Here is a 15,025-nt window from a genome sequence, read left to right as displayed (position 1 = left end):
AGATCATAATCAATACACAAAGCCACGATTGGGAGTGTCCGAGAAGTAACCAAGATCATTCCTGTGTTTGTATGACTAATACGCAGAGCTTTTAACAGAGCTTTCTAGCAAACAGGGGAAAACTAAGGTGACATCACCTTTGCTTTCCTAGAAAACTGACCTGTGTGGAGGTTCTTCTTTCTCCTGCTGCTGGATAAATGGGGATTTGTGTGCACAGCCTCCCTCTGCCCCCATCGCCGACCAGGCCCAGTCCCAGGCCTGTAGGCCCAGTTCTTACCGCAGGGGCTGTGGGCCTGGTGGCAGGGAAGCTGCTCTGGTGTCAAGCACCCCCTCTTTTGGGGTGAAAGGCAGCTTCAGGTAGTTTCCTGACATCAGGTCCTGCCTTAACTAAAGGAAGCCCTCAGATAAGGAGCTGCCTCCTCCCATCCGTGCCCTCACCGTGGGCGTCTGAAGTGTCTGGAGGAGGGCGGTCATGTGTTACCCTGGAGCAAGCACTTGCAGCTGAGGGATGGGGGTGTTGCTGTTTGGGCAGAGAAAGAGGCCCACCTGAGCAGAGGGAGAGCGAGCCATGGCCCTCAGGGTGCCAGGGGGACACCCGAGTGGCCTCTGAAACCTCCAGGTTCCTGCTTCAGTCAACAAACTGCTTTCACTGTTTCTTCTAAAGCACAGAGTGTTACGTGTTTGTTGCACAAGAGGTAGAAAGGATAGCACAGGAGGAAGGAGCTGAAAGAGCAGCGTGGTCCCACAGCAGAGCTGTCACATTTAACCCCGGGGTCTAGCTCTGCCTTTTCCAGAGAGGTGGATGTTTTAAGGGAACCAATCATAGATGGCCTTTTTTAAACGTAATGGAATATTACAAAGGATTTTCTCACGAAGCCTTGCTCTGCATTTGGGGGTTCCTGACATGTGGTCCAGGAGCCCCAGAGATTATCAAGCTGTTCTCAGGAAACCCGGGGGGTCAGAACTGTTCACACCACACTGAGACCCACCCGTGCTCTCTCTTCTCTCACGAGTGGAGTTTCCAGAGGAGGCACGAGGGATGGGCGCCTGGTAACAGGCCGAATGCAGCAGATCAGAGAGCCCGGCCAGACGAACACGCAAGAGATCAGCACAAGCACAAAGATGCCTTTCTGCTCGCTAAACCTTGTTTTGGTTTTGAAAATGTAGTTCTTCTTCACTGCAGGCATGGGTCAAGTGGTAGAGCAGCTGCCTAGCGAGCAAGGCCTTGAGTTCAAACCTTATGTATATGTGTCTGTGTATATGTGTGTATGTTACCATATAGATAACAAGTATATATTTTTCATAAAAATGTGTTTTCAGGAGAGCATGAAGTGGGTTTATTATCAGTATTTTACGTGAATTAATGTATACGTATTTGTAGCATTCTTTCATTTTATTTTGGACATGCTAAAAATATAAAAAGCGCTCCAGAGTCCTTAATTACCTTCCAGCAGTACCAGAATTTGAACTCAGGGCACCACACTTGCTAGGCGGGCACTCTGCCACCTGAGCCACTTTCCAGTCCTAGAGTCCTTGCTACTTTTTATGAGTTTTAACATGATGCTGAGAGGGGCATTTGAGAGTGATCCCTCCACATGGCTGCACAGAATCCACACAGGGAATTCGTTGATGTGCCGTGTCAGTTATGGACATCCAGGGTCCAGTTTTTCACTATTATAAATGCTGCATAAGTGATTGGGTACTTGTAAGGTCAACTTGACATGAGAGCAACAGGTGGTAGTGAGAGCCGCCAGGATCACGATTAGTCACGTTATAAACACCATGTCACAGAGCGTGAGCAACGTCGGAGCCCTGTGCCTATATGCACACAGCACAGCTTATCTCTGCACGGACCCTGCGCTTTCTTTTCTGATGCCTGTGAAAGTTTTGAACTCTGCCCATACTCTAGACCAGCATTCCTGACTCCATAAAACTCGTCTACTACCGTTATAGAAACCGAGACCAGAGTTTAGAACCTTCTAAGCAATCTGACAGAGAAATTTTATCACTGCAGAAAAGAACTTTAAAAATTGAGGTTAAAAAAGTACAATACAAAAAATGCTGCAGACTTTGTGTTTTTGGAGGCAGTGTCTCTCTATGGACCTGACTCAAACTTGTGATTCTGTCTCAGCCTCCCAAGTGCTGGGATTACAGGTGTGCATGCACCACCAAGCCTGGCTTCCTAACATTTTTTGATTCCTGGAGTGGGATTGCTAGCCAGTGCACATGCATCTTTCAGTGCCAACGGGTGCTGCCCGCCTGCCACCTGGATATCTCACCGACAGCATTCAGCCTCTCCTCTCTCAGACTTTTGGCAATACTGAAGATCGTTACTCTTGTGTCTTTTCCAGCAGGGTTGAAGGACACATTTTGTCTTCTGTGAATTGCTTATGCATATCTTCCTGTCCACTTTCCTTTTGGATTTTTTTCTTATTGATTTTTCTAGAACTCTGGACACAAATGTTTCTTTTTCTTTTTTTTTTTTTTTTGGCAGTACTAGAGTTTGAACTCAGAGCTCTACACCTCAGAGCCACTCCACCAGCCCTTTTTAGTGAAGGGTTTTTTCCAGATAGGGTCTCTGGAAGTATCTGTCGGGCTGGCTTCAAATCATGATCCTCCTGATCTCTGCCTCCTCAGTAGCTAGGATTACAGGCGTGAGCCACCGGCGCCTGGCTGACACAAATCTTTTCTTTGTTATATGTTGCAAATTTTATACTCAAGTATGTGGGTTGACTTTTAATTTTGTTTAAATACCTGATGGTAATACAGGGGCTTTGCTTATCCTGCTTGAGAGCTTCCCCATGAGTCAATCTTTAAAAATGCCTCTACGTTGCTCTAATACACTAGCTGCTTTTTCCTCCCCTCCCCTCTCATCCCCTCTCCTCTCCTCTCCTCCCCTTCCCTCCCTTCTCCTCTCCCCTCCCTTCCCCCTCCCCCTCCTGTCCCCTCCTCTTCTTTCCTCCCCTCCCTCCTTTCCTTTCTTAGTTCTTCCTTAGGTCCCTGTGGGGTCAGTTCTGTTATGGGGCCAGGCACTGACTGTCAGTCTTGCCAGTCACAATGTGGAGTACCTCAGGGTACTGGCAACAGGCTTATGCCCCAGTAAGCACCAGTCCACAGCCCTGGAGACCCGCAGCCTGCGAGGTGGGGTGCATGGAGCTGAGCTGCAGGAGGCCATCTGTTCAAGGAGGAGGCCAGCTGCATCTGAGAAGTCCCCGAGCAGAGCCCACACCTCTCCCAAGAAAGTAACGGGGCGGGCAGCTTCATGCCCACTCCCACTTGTGCCTAGGCGGCAGGCGGGCGGGGGAGGCGTCTCAACCTCATTTACCATCACGGGGACATAAGGGCAGAGATGCTGAGTGGCAACCTGAGCTCCCGTGGCTGGCGAGTGGCAGGATCCAGCCTGCTGCCTCCTCAAAGTCAGGCCTGTTCTCAGGGTCAGCAGCTGCCCGATGTTGGGAAGGGGGGTGTGACCTAAGCCTTCTGCACATCTGTCCCCCCCACGCCCCGCCCCGTGGGAAGACAGACTGCAAACCGGCTGGCCCCCACCAGCTGCTGGCAGGGCATCTCAGGAGCCAGGGTTTCCTCCCACGAGCACCTCCTCCTTCCTTGAGTGGTTTGACTGTGGGAGTGGCAATGAGTCAGGTTTGGAAGGGGGACTCAGCCATAAGGGGAGTGACAGTAAATGCTTCCGAGGGTGCATATGGGCCTCCAACCTGTGCTGAATGGTGCTGCTTTAAAGTGGCCTGGCTTCAGTTTGCAGATTTTAATCTGCTGCTTTCATTCCAGGAGCCCATGAAGCAGAGGTGGGGACCTGGGAGAGGCCAACTGTCGCCAGTCCGTCTGCAGAGGGCCAGTATCTGTGGCCAGGGCTGAGTCCCAAAGGACAGCCAGGGTGGACCACACAGCCCAACCTGGTCTCAGACAACATGCTCCTGCCCCTCGGGGATGGAAGCCATGTACATCGGGCAGCGACTGGCGAAGCGCACACCTGAGCAAGCTCTGGAACAAGTGCCAGGTGTCCTGGATCCCAGGCCTGCCGACTCTCAAGAAAACCCAGAGCCACCTACCTGCTCCAGGGGGATGACGAGGAAGGAGCCGCCTCCTGCACTCTCGGTGACGATGGCCAGGAAGCGGGCATTGACAGCGCAGAAGTGGTTGTCGTGCACATTCTTGGTGATGGGGACCCCGTCAAAGCAGTGCTCCCGATTGGCCACCTTCCCGTAGACGTTTCGGAATTTGGAACTGCGGTATTGCGGACGCCAGGACATCTGAGAGGCCAGGAAAGACAGGGGTCAGGCCAGCCGCTGTACTGGTGCCACTGCTTCCGACAGGGAGGCAGGAGTTGAGCAAGGCCCAGTGCTGGCCCTCGGGAAGCAGCAGGAAGGGACCGAGCTGAGCTGCTACAAACTCCACCCACTGTGTTCCCAGCCTGGCTACTGGACTGGCTGTAATCAGGTCCGGCATAAGGTCATTTGCACCTGCTTTTGATCCGCATGGGCAGCCCGCCTTCCGGAAAGTCTGGATCCTTCACTACCGAGGAACATGCCATGTGATGCACAGCACAGATGCCCGCCTCCCAAGTGTCCACACCTGTGCTCCACGCAGAGCAAGATGAAGGTAGAGGAGGCTGTGTTCACAGGCTGAAAATACCATTGGCTGGGGTGGGCTGGGGGCCACCACACACTCTGATCCCTTCTGGACTGTCTAAGCCACAAGAAATCTTTTAGCACTACACATCCAGACACAGAGAAGTGCCTTGTCCACAGCCACCCAGAGAAGCAGGGGTCTAAACCCAGGTCTCTGGACTGGAAATCTGAGACTCCTATGCCAGAATACTCTTTGGAGCATGACTGTCAACGTGTGACTCACAAATCACCTGTACCAAAGCCGCCTGTGGTGGAGGACGCCCCTGAGCCACCAATGTCACTTACTACAAATGTGGATTCCTGGGTCCAGTCCAGGACTACTGAATCCAGTGTCTTGTGGACACACCGGTTCCCTGTTCTAGAGCATGGCCCTTCTCACACGTCCATCATGGGCCACATGGTCCCCGTCAAGCAGCAAGGATGTTCCCCTGGGCCCTGCCCGGTGAGAGGACAGATGTGAGCCACGGCAGGTGGAGTCCAGGGGTGGCTCCACCTCCAACAGGGAAGCCCTGCATTGCAGCGCAAGCCTGGGGCCTGGCACACTGTAAGTGCTCTGTGCCACAAACAGCACCTGGCCCAGCTGGTGCCCCCAGCCCCCGCCTCCCCTCCTGCTGAGGCACCTGGAGTCTCCCACCCCTCCGGACAGAAAGGGGCGAGAGAGTTTCCTCACTGAAATGAAGATGAAGGGAAACAGCACCACAGAGCCAGTCTGCCAGAGCCATCTCCCACTGTTTTCTCCTCCCCTTTGTCTACACTGCACCTGTCTCCCACCTTCTTTCTCTCTCTGCTTGCACAGAGTCATGCTGGAGAGAGAGGAGCCCTGGACCAAGCCTGTGGCCACTGGTGACCTCAGGCAAGCCCTCCCCTCTCTCTGGCATCCAACTCCCCATCGGATGACATTGTTGGACGTTTTCAATTCCATAGCGGAATCCCAGGTGGTCACTCAAGTTCTCTTTATGTGTTGCAAAGTTGAAGTTTGTAATTTTAGGAGTCATGTGTTTATCTTACTTTGCATTAAAAGATAAAAAGTGCATTCCAGATCACGATGTCACATATACTATTGCTAATGAGGTCAGGTGGAAAAAAAAAAATCAAGTTGTAGCGAAACGGTAGGAAAAACACAGAGTGGGTGGTTCGTGGACCCGTGAGAGGCTCAGCCTGAGGGGCAATCTGGGAACCACCGTGTCCCTTCCAGGTAGAAAGTTCCAGACTCCACAGTATCCACATTGAGGAGTTGAGGTGGCTCGTTCCAGGCCCTTGATTCTTCCTGGTGGCCTTCTGGCCTGGAATGCTTCTCTCTTTTCTGCCCAGCCAAAGCCTGGCCTTATGGCCTGACTCAGACAGATGTCCTCACCACCCATCACCTCTCCTCACTCCTGGTCTAGGCCGTGTCCCAGAGTCTCCCTCCCAGGGGTGGACCTCTCTCTGTCAGGGCAAGAGAGACACAGACTCAGCTCTGCCTGTGTCTTCCTGGGCAGCCCAGGGGGGCCCGCCAGGCATGTGAACTGGTGACAGTCCAGCCCTTCCTGGAGTTGACCAGCCTAGCTCAGGACAGACACCTCAAGTGCCTAAATCTTGTGGTTGTGGACCACAAGTTCTATGCAGCCCCACTATGGGCCTGGCTGGCCCCGGCTGGCTCCTCGCTGCAGAGCTCAGCAGTTCCCAAGGCACGTGGCACCAGGGGTTCTCAGGGGCTGTGGAGGAAAGGTCACAAGCACAGACTGGGAGCCACACAGACCTAGATCCAAGTCCCACCCCTGCTGTTGACTAGCTGTGTGACTTGGGCAAGTTCCACCGGTGCCACCCCCACCTGCTCCCATATGAAGAAGGCTGACATCCCACCATCTGAGGGGCAAGGGGAGTCAGTGCCCAGCTGTGAGCCACAAGCCTAGCACGGGGCTCATTGCCCTGACAGGGTCTCCTGAGCTCTTCCCACCCACACACCTACATTTACCCCAGGAAGCCCAGGGAGCCTCAGTTGTCCTGTCCCATGTCTGTTTTCCCACTTGACATCACCTCTTCCTCCCCAGCCCTCCCTCTCTCTCCCCCTTCCCAGCTCTTTCTGCTCGCATGAGCGGCAGACTGCTGGTGGGCATGCTTTTTTGGGGGGGCGGCGCGGAGGGATGTTGGCTATAGGGCCTCTGTAACCCAGGCTGGCTTCCAACTCAGGATCCTCCTGCCTTAGCCTCCTGAGTGTGGAGATCACAGTCATGCCCTGCACCTGTCCCTAGCATAGCAGACAGGCATCTGGCACCATCCGTTCCCCATCTTGCACTGCCCCCAGAGCCTAGCCAGCATTTTTTTTTTCAGTACAGGGGCTTAAACTCAGGGTCTACACCTTGAGCCACTCCACCAGCCCTTTTTTGTGAAGGGTTTTTTTGAGATGGGGTCTCATGAAACTGATTGCACAAGCTGGCTTTGAACCTCAGTCCTGATCTCTGCCTCCTGAGTAGCTAGGATTACAGGCGTGAGCCACTGACACCTGGCCTAGCCAGCACTTCTGAACTGGGCATCACATCCCCGGACCACAGCCCCCAGCTGGGGCCCCCAGGAGGGGCCTGGCCAGTTCTAGGAAGCGGTAGGCCTGCTGCTTGGGAGGATGGGGGGTGGTCTTCCAAGTTTGCCTGCAGCAAGCTGGGCTGGTGGCTCCCCAGTGACTTGCAGACAGGGTCTGATCTCCATGGAGCTTCTCTCTGCTGGGTCTCTAGAAGGAACAGGCCAGGGGACCTCTGGAGACATCAGGACACCTCACTGGGCTGCTCTGCACACATAGGAGCCCATGCCAGGTGTTCCTGGAAGAACACTGGACTGCAGTCTGCAGTGAGACTCCACTCACACTTGGGCTCCAAGGAGCCTTGGGAGGACTCCTTGCCTTGCTGAGCACTGATTGCCCCTCTTCCCATCGTCCCCTCGCCTTTGGCCCAGGCCCCTTGCTTTCTTTCTTCTTTTATGGAATTATTGGAAAGGAATGAGAGATCATGACTATAGCACACAGTACTAAACACTAAGTACTAAGAACTAAGTACTAAGCACTGAGCACACCAGACTCCCACATATCACCATTATCACATTCAAGAAAGTTGATGGACCTTCTTCAGCATGTCCTGTGTTCAGTTCACTTTCAAATCCCCAAACACTGTGCAGAGATTTTTATTTTTTGAGCTCAGATTTGAAGAAAGCTCACGGTTGCACTTGGCTGTGATCAAAACCACAACGGCCTTTGCCTTTTGGTTGTAGCGCTCTGGCATTATCTGTTTCTTCCAAAGGCACTGACTTTTGAAGATGCCAGGTCACAAAGCCCCAGCAATTTGTCTCCTGTTACCTCAGGCACCCCTGAGCTGTTCCTGTGCCCCCCCTCAACCTCAGGAGTTGAGTCCAGAACCCCAATCCTATTCCAGATCAACTGTCTCCACTCTTAATCTCTCATCTGAGAAAGGAGAGGAGAGGGAACGTGTGGGCAGGCCCTGATTTGCCCTGTGACAGTGGGGGACACTGGCCAGAGCCAAAGGCGTGTTTGTTCTAGAGGGTAAAGGCCAGAAGGCTGAGGCCCAGAGCTCAGGCCAGGCCAAAGCCTGTGTCTGCAGCCTTTGAACTTCATTACAAAGGGCTGAGCTCATGGTGGGGTCAGATGCTCTTGGGTGTGCAGGCAGGGACAGAAAAGATTCCTCCCTATGTGGCCAGAGCAAGGAGGCCATGCCTGGCAGCAAGCAGGGGAGCTGCCCAGGCAGCAAGGGGAGAAGGCAGTGAAGGGGGGACCTGAAAATCTGGCTTTGCCCCGTGCTCCCCTCACCTAGCCCAGGTGCTGGTGGACACCACAGCTGGTTCTAGCGAGAGGGGACATGCTTTCTGAACTTTTCAGGACGGTCAAGCACAAGACTGGCGCACACCTGAACTCTCTAAAGGGAAGGCTTTTCATGGTGGTGAGAGCTGCCCGAGAGAGAGACAAGCTGCCTTGGGGGACAGTGGGCAAACATCTTTGCAGAGGCTCAAGGTTCAGATGGAGGTCTTTGGTCAAGGCCAATGTGGAACAATGGATGCACTAGATCGCCCGGCCTGAGATAATAGATTCTGTCTGTTTTACTGAAGATACTGTGTTTCAATGGACAAAATCTGGGGCCAGGACCCATGCTGGTTCTGACATCCTGGTTGGGGACCTTCCTCCTCTATCAACCCTCCCCCTCGGATGGGGGACTGGGACACTGAATGACAGCTCTCACGTAGTGATCGCCTCCTCTTTCTAGGGCTTCTGATAGCTGAGTAATACCTGGCCTCATATCTGAAGACTTTCCAGTTACTAGATTGTAAGTGCCCAGGCCAGGGGACTCCCGGCCCCTGCACAACCCCAGTCACCCATGCCTGGGGCTGGGCTCCCACAGAGCTCACAGTAATACCAGCTGGAAGGTCTCAGCATGGTAGAGACAAGAGCTGCAGTCAGGCTCAGGAGAGGCCTCCTCTGGGAACCTCACCCCAGCTCGGTGACATGGGCTTGTTGAAGTTTTGAGGTTCCTTTTCGGGCTGATGTACCACGCCTTTCTGAAGGATGAAGGTCTGGCCCTTGTCCTCTGTCTGCAAGCTTGTCTGGAGAAGCCTCCATTTCCACGTCCTCCCTCAGTCATGCAGCCCCGCCCCTCTGGTCTCTTGTCACCAGAATGCCAGGGCCTCTGAAGCCAGTGCTGCTTTCAGACTGGACTGGAGCTTAGTGAGTCACTAGCTGCTGGCAGCACAGCTTGAGCAAAGGACCAGGACCTACAGGAGCAGTCACACCACAGTCCTCTCCAGAAAACACTTCATTGATCCCACAGTAGTCTGGTGGGCAGAGCTGGGCAGACACTTCCATCCCATCAACAGCATACAGGGTACGAGTGACTCACCTGGGGTGCAAAGTCACCAGCTATCCAGCCAAGTAACAGAGCTAATATTATACACACCTCCTTCAGCCTCCACCAGACTCTGACTCCTCTCTGCTTCCGTACACATACAGAGCAGTACGTGTAAAGAAATGTTAGCTGTGTTGTTAGCTGTGTGACTTCAGATAAGTTACTCTACGTCTCTGAGCAACAATTTCCTTATCTTTAAGGTGGGAATAATGTCACCAGCTCACTGATATAATGAAGTCACCTAATGCAAAGTGCCTGCAAGGAGTCTGGCACAGGACAGATGCCTGCCAAACGCAAGGTCTACCATCTCCTGTACGGGGTCAGGGGGTCTGGTCTCAGACAATCAGAAGTTTACCCAGGGACACCCACTCTCCAGGAGGAGGAGAGGGTGGGGCTGGTGGAGGGTCAGGAAGAGGCAGGGGCAGGCTCCAGACTCTGCGTGTACACACTGCTGGGCCTGCTCCCTGGCAGCTGCTCCCTGGGCCCAGGGCCATCTGATCTCCCTCCGAGAGGGGGAGGCAGGAAGGAAGAGGCACTTGTTTCCCAGCCGAGGGGCCCTCGTGGCCTCTCAAGAAATGGAAGCTGGCCTTTCCTCTCTGCTGGGATAATCGCTATGTATACCCCACACGGAAGCAAACTGTAGCCTGTCCTCAGCTCTCAGGGAAGACTTACTGCGTCCAGCAGGTGCATTTTATAGGCGGTGATGAGGAAGGCTTAGTTCAGCAGAACACAAAGATGTCCATCAAGAGTTTGTTTTTTTAAATTTTCTCCTGTCTTAGGCTCAGGTGAGGGGGACATTTGTGGCTATGTCTACCTCCAAGAGCTGGGAAGAAGCCACAGAGACCTCTGGGATCTACTCTGAAGGGTGATGGGCACATGTCCCCAGGGGCAGCTCTTTGGGACACGTGGAAAAGCTATCCATGCCATCAAAGAAAGACTGGCATGTTCCATGACATGGTCTCTTGCCCTGGGACAGTCACCTTCTCTGTCCAGCTCCAGTGGCCTCTCCCATGAAACATGTGAGCCAACATCTCAGGTCTGGAACCTGCAAGAGGACAGGGGGCTAGCCTGGGCAAATAGTTCTCAAGACCCCATCTCCAAAATAACCACAGCAAAATGGACAGCAGGGGTGGGTCAAGCGGTAGAGCTCCTGCTCTGCAAGCATGAAGTCCTGAGTTCAAAGCCCATTCCCAACCTCTCCTAAAAACATGAGTTCAGGGCCTTCACGAAAGATGCAACTTGGGAATGAATGGAAGAGGCTGTTAGGTTGAGTCCCTCTCAGTCACCCACAGCATTCTGGCCCCATGAGCTAAAGAGCTGGTCATGCCCGTGGCGGGGGCTGAAGTGAAGTAGCCTGGAGTCCTAAGGAGATGGCAGGGCTGGGCCAGGAGACACTGACCTTCAATTTCCTCTGCAGAGTGAAGATGACTTTATTCTTTCTCAGCAGACAAACCCTGTCTCTAAATGCTGTATCACTCAGAGCTCCAAAACACAAAACCACAAAACCAGAGTCGTTTCCTTCCAAGGGGTGGAAGCTGCCAAGAGCACCTTCAAGCAAGTGCCCTGGGGCTGCACCGTGGGGAGCCGGGGTTGCACTGCGGGGACCTGGGGCAGTTTGAGAGCCTCTGGCAGGGGGAACGATGTGACATGTGACTCTCTGGGCCTCAGGGTGACCTCTTCTTCATCTCCCACAGGACGTGGAGTCACATGGCCCACTGGGTCTGCCCCATCTTGTCCAGGATGCCAGGGTCACTGGCTTCCAGCCTCTAAGAAGATGCTGTGGCTGGTGCAGGCGTCCCCAGGACAAAGAAGCTGGGCCATGCACTTTCTCTCTTGGGTGCTCTGAGGCGTCCACTGGGATGGGGCCTTTGGGATCCCTGTGGTTCTGGGAGAGTGTGCCTTTGAATCTGTGCATCCCACACAACCAATGACAGCCCCCGCTACTGCATGGCAGCACTTACGGGAAAAGGTTCTGCACCCAATGACCTGCGTGCGAATCCTGACTGGACAAGTCCCCATGCCTCTCTGAGACAGCCAGGCGTCCGTGACGTGGCACTCTTCGCTCTCACTGCCTTCAGGTCTGCTCAAAGCCCTTCCTCAGCAACGCCTTCCCGCCCACCCTGGCAAGCAACCAAACTGCACACTGTACTTGTCTGGGTTTCTTCCACCGGAGTCAGGTCCGGGAGGGTGGGGATTTCTGTCTCCTGGTCCCTGTTGTATCCACAGTGCCTAAAATAGGGCTTGGGGTTCGGGGCGACGGCTTGTTCTCAGGGAGGGCACTTGGTGTGTTTGACAATTTTGGTGCTATCAGTACTCCTGCTGTGACCGACCAAGTTCAAGGTAGCACGGGGCATCACTGGAAAGCAGGTGGACGGTGGGTGGTTTCAGCCATTTCCCCACATACAGTGCCTCCCAGACCCCCGGTCTGGTCATCCTCAGAGCCAGTCATGCACTAGAAGCATCCGAGGGGTGGGCCGGGAGAACGCCAGCCTGTGGACGCCAATATCTGAGCGTGTGTCCTCTAACCAGCCTGTGCGCCAAGCCCAGACTGGCACCGCACAGCCCCACATGGAAGCCACTCGCCACAGGCAGCCACTTAAACTCAGAGGAATTACAAGTAAATCAAATGAAAACTCAGCTTCAAGTGCTCAGTAGCTGCGTGTGTCCAGTGGCCACCATACTGGACAGATCAGAGCAGGTCGAGCTCAGTTATACCCTGAAAATCACCTCCTAGGAAAAAGAACCAAGCTGAACCTCCCTCCATGCCTGGCTGTTCTTGGGGGCATGTGCAGGGTTCCAAGGAAGGCCATGATGTGACAGCCAACCCAAAGAACATGGACTTCCTGGGGCCCTGATCAGTGAACCCACCACTAGCAGAGCCTCTTCCTGACCCCTCCTTTTTCTTCACCCTGGCACTTGAAAGCCGCCCCGCTGCCCAGCACCATCCTATCTCCCTCAAGTCACCAGGGGGGCAGTCAGAATCAGGTGGGCCTGGGCAACTGGGATGGCCGGCTCAACAGTCTGCAGGTGGCCAAAGATGCTGCAGAGACTCCGCCCATCACCCCAGGGAGTCCAGCCAGACTCAGATCGATTCCTGGACCAGGCATTTGCCAGAGTCCTTGCAGCTTTGCCTGCTCCACAGAGCTGGGCTGCACACCTGAGGAGGTGGCTGCAGGCCTGCTGCCTCTGTCTCTGCAAGAGAGCAGCCTCCCTCAGGCGGCCAGAGCTGGGAACCGAGGCCCAGGCTTGGTGCAGTGCTCACGCCCCCCCCACACTAACGATGACCAGTGTGCATTAAGTGTTTGTTGCAAGCAAAGCACTGGACAGACATTCCATCCTGGAGTCGCTAAGGCACCTGAGTAGTGGGTACAATTGTGATCCATCCCTGTTTCAAGATGCAGCTGGGCCTGTACAAGGGGACTGAATGGAGGCGCTGGGATCTGAACCAGTCCCAGGTTCGCTTGACTTTTCCCCAACCATACTGGACGTTATGGGGCAGGCGCTGTGTTTCTTCCTTAATATTGAGCTGACAAATGTTTATTCCATACACGAGACAGGACTACGAAGACAGGGACATGGAAAAGTAACCTGACCCTTCCTCAGCCTCCCAAAGCCTTCTGGGTACCCCAATCATGAGCCTTCTACCTCCCATCCACAGCTTGGGCTCCCACAACCTCCAGCCTGGACAGAGAGCCAGGAGAAAGGGAAGTCTGCCTGGTAAGGCTACCTGACAACCACTCTGCAAGTCTCTCTTCCCAGGAGTGATAGGAGCTGGTGCTGTCCCCTGCCCCTGCTGGTGGCCCAGCAGGAGTGGCCGGGTAGGCAGAGGCAGAGCTGACCACAGCCCCATCAGGGAAGAGGCCCCTCCCTAGGGTTCTCAGTCACAGTCTCTCTGACCAGGCAGGGGGACGGGGGAGCTCAAACACAGGCCTAGCAGATGGCTTCTTTTTTGTTTTGTTTTATTTTGTTTTTGACACAGGGTCTTTCCATGTAGCCCAGGCTGGCCTTGAATTTGAGATCCTCTCCAGGAATACAGGCAGGGATTTCAGGCAGGGATTACAGGCAGGAATTACAGGCGGGTGCCACCACACCCAGCTCACAGCCAGTGGTTTCTATTTGCAGCCACCAAGCCTGACATGTGCCAGACTCCTGACCTATTTTGAGGCACGTAGGGCCCTGCTGGGCTCAGAGATGGCTCCCACTCCCACTCCTTAATCCTCACTCTGGCAGGAGATCAAGGGTTTGGGGCCAGAGGCTGGATGGTTGGTTGGCCATCTGGAACTCTGCAGAATCAGCAGGCTCTCAGGGAGCAGGCTGGGACTCTGCATTTTAACCAAGTCCCCCTGGGAACTCCAGTTTGGAATTTTTGCCACCCAAGGTCTGTCTATGGTCCCTGGGCCCTGGTTAGACTGCAGAGCCCAGGCCCTACCAGAACCAGGTGGCTCACACATGGGTTGAACTTGAGAAAGACTCTGGAATCGGGCCCCCTTCACCTCCCATGTGTCCTGGAAACACAGGTGTCCCTGCCTGCCCACAGTGTCTACGTAGGAACCCTATGTAGGGTGGGGCCTGAGACTTTCCAGTTCTAGCAAGTTCTCAGGTTCTGCAGGAGCTGCTGGTCCCTGACCTGCTGTGCCCTCTGAAGCCTTTGCTCTGTGGCTGTTCCTACGTCCCTCAACCTCTCCAGTCCTCAGCTTGTCCGTCTATAAAACGGACCTAATTCTTCCCTTTGTCCTAGGATAGTTTGCGGACCCAGTGAAATGGTATGTGTGAAAGTTCTCTGTGGGTTTCAACTGCACTGAAACACTTCTACCTAGATTAATTGGCATCTTTCCAAGGGCTCCTGGCCCTTTTGCCATGGACACCACTCCGCCCCATGGGACGCGATCAAAGTGCTAGGCTTAAGGCTGCCCCAAGCTCTGCACCCTTGGCCAGTGTCACGCCCAAGGCAGTCCACATGGCAAGGGCTCCAGGAGCCAGGGCTGGAATTCCACCCAGGGCTCCTTGTCCCCAGCCCGGGTCTCCTTCCTCCAGCTCCCTCGCCGCCCTTGTGCCCCCCTGGCCTCTGGGTGGGTGAAATGGAGTAACATCATTAAAAAGGCAGTTTCTGAGCTGAGGCCAGGACCACCTGTGGAAGAGATGATTTCAGATCCTGTGCTTGGACAGCTCCCAAGGCTAGGTCTGTCCCCTCACAGGGCTGTCATCCCCGGGTACCACCGAGCCAGAGCACTGGCAGGGCCATGGACTCACAGGCGCACAGACCTCTCCAGGAAACCTGACAAGCAAGCCACTAAGTGTGTGCGCTGGAGAGGGAGCACCTGAGCTGCCACAGGTGGGGGTGGCTCCCCAGGGAAGGCCCTGCAGAAGAGCCTGACTTTTTCGTCTCTGTAGCCAGGGGACTTCAGGCTTCTGTCTCATAGAGGAAGAGTTTGGCTCTCTGTCATTTGGCAGTGCAGATAAAGATGGGCAGCTACATGCTGGGCCTCCACTTTCCCCTTCCCA

At 54.4% G+C, this 15,025-nt stretch overlaps 1 protein-coding gene across 3 annotated transcripts in view; it reads right to left on the bottom strand.

The window, feature by feature from the left end:
• The window catches only part of Coro2b (coronin 2B), a 108,393-nt gene that overhangs the window by 49,897 nt on the left and 43,471 nt on the right, over positions 1–15,025 (bottom strand). For all 3 annotated transcript variants that reach the window (XM_020185578.2, XM_074061519.1, XM_074061518.1), the window contains exon 2: positions 4,068–4,268. In XM_020185578.2, the coding sequence (XP_020041167.1) occupies positions 4,068–4,268 (201 nt within the window). The remainder of the gene's footprint in view (positions 1–4,067; positions 4,269–15,025) is intronic.

The sequence above is a fragment of the Castor canadensis genome, chromosome 19 (assembly GCF_047511655.1).
Source record: "Castor canadensis chromosome 19, mCasCan1.hap1v2, whole genome shotgun sequence".
NCBI classification, from domain to species: Eukaryota; Metazoa; Chordata; class Mammalia; order Rodentia; family Castoridae; genus Castor; species Castor canadensis.
This window is presented reverse-complemented; position numbering and strand designations above follow the sequence as displayed.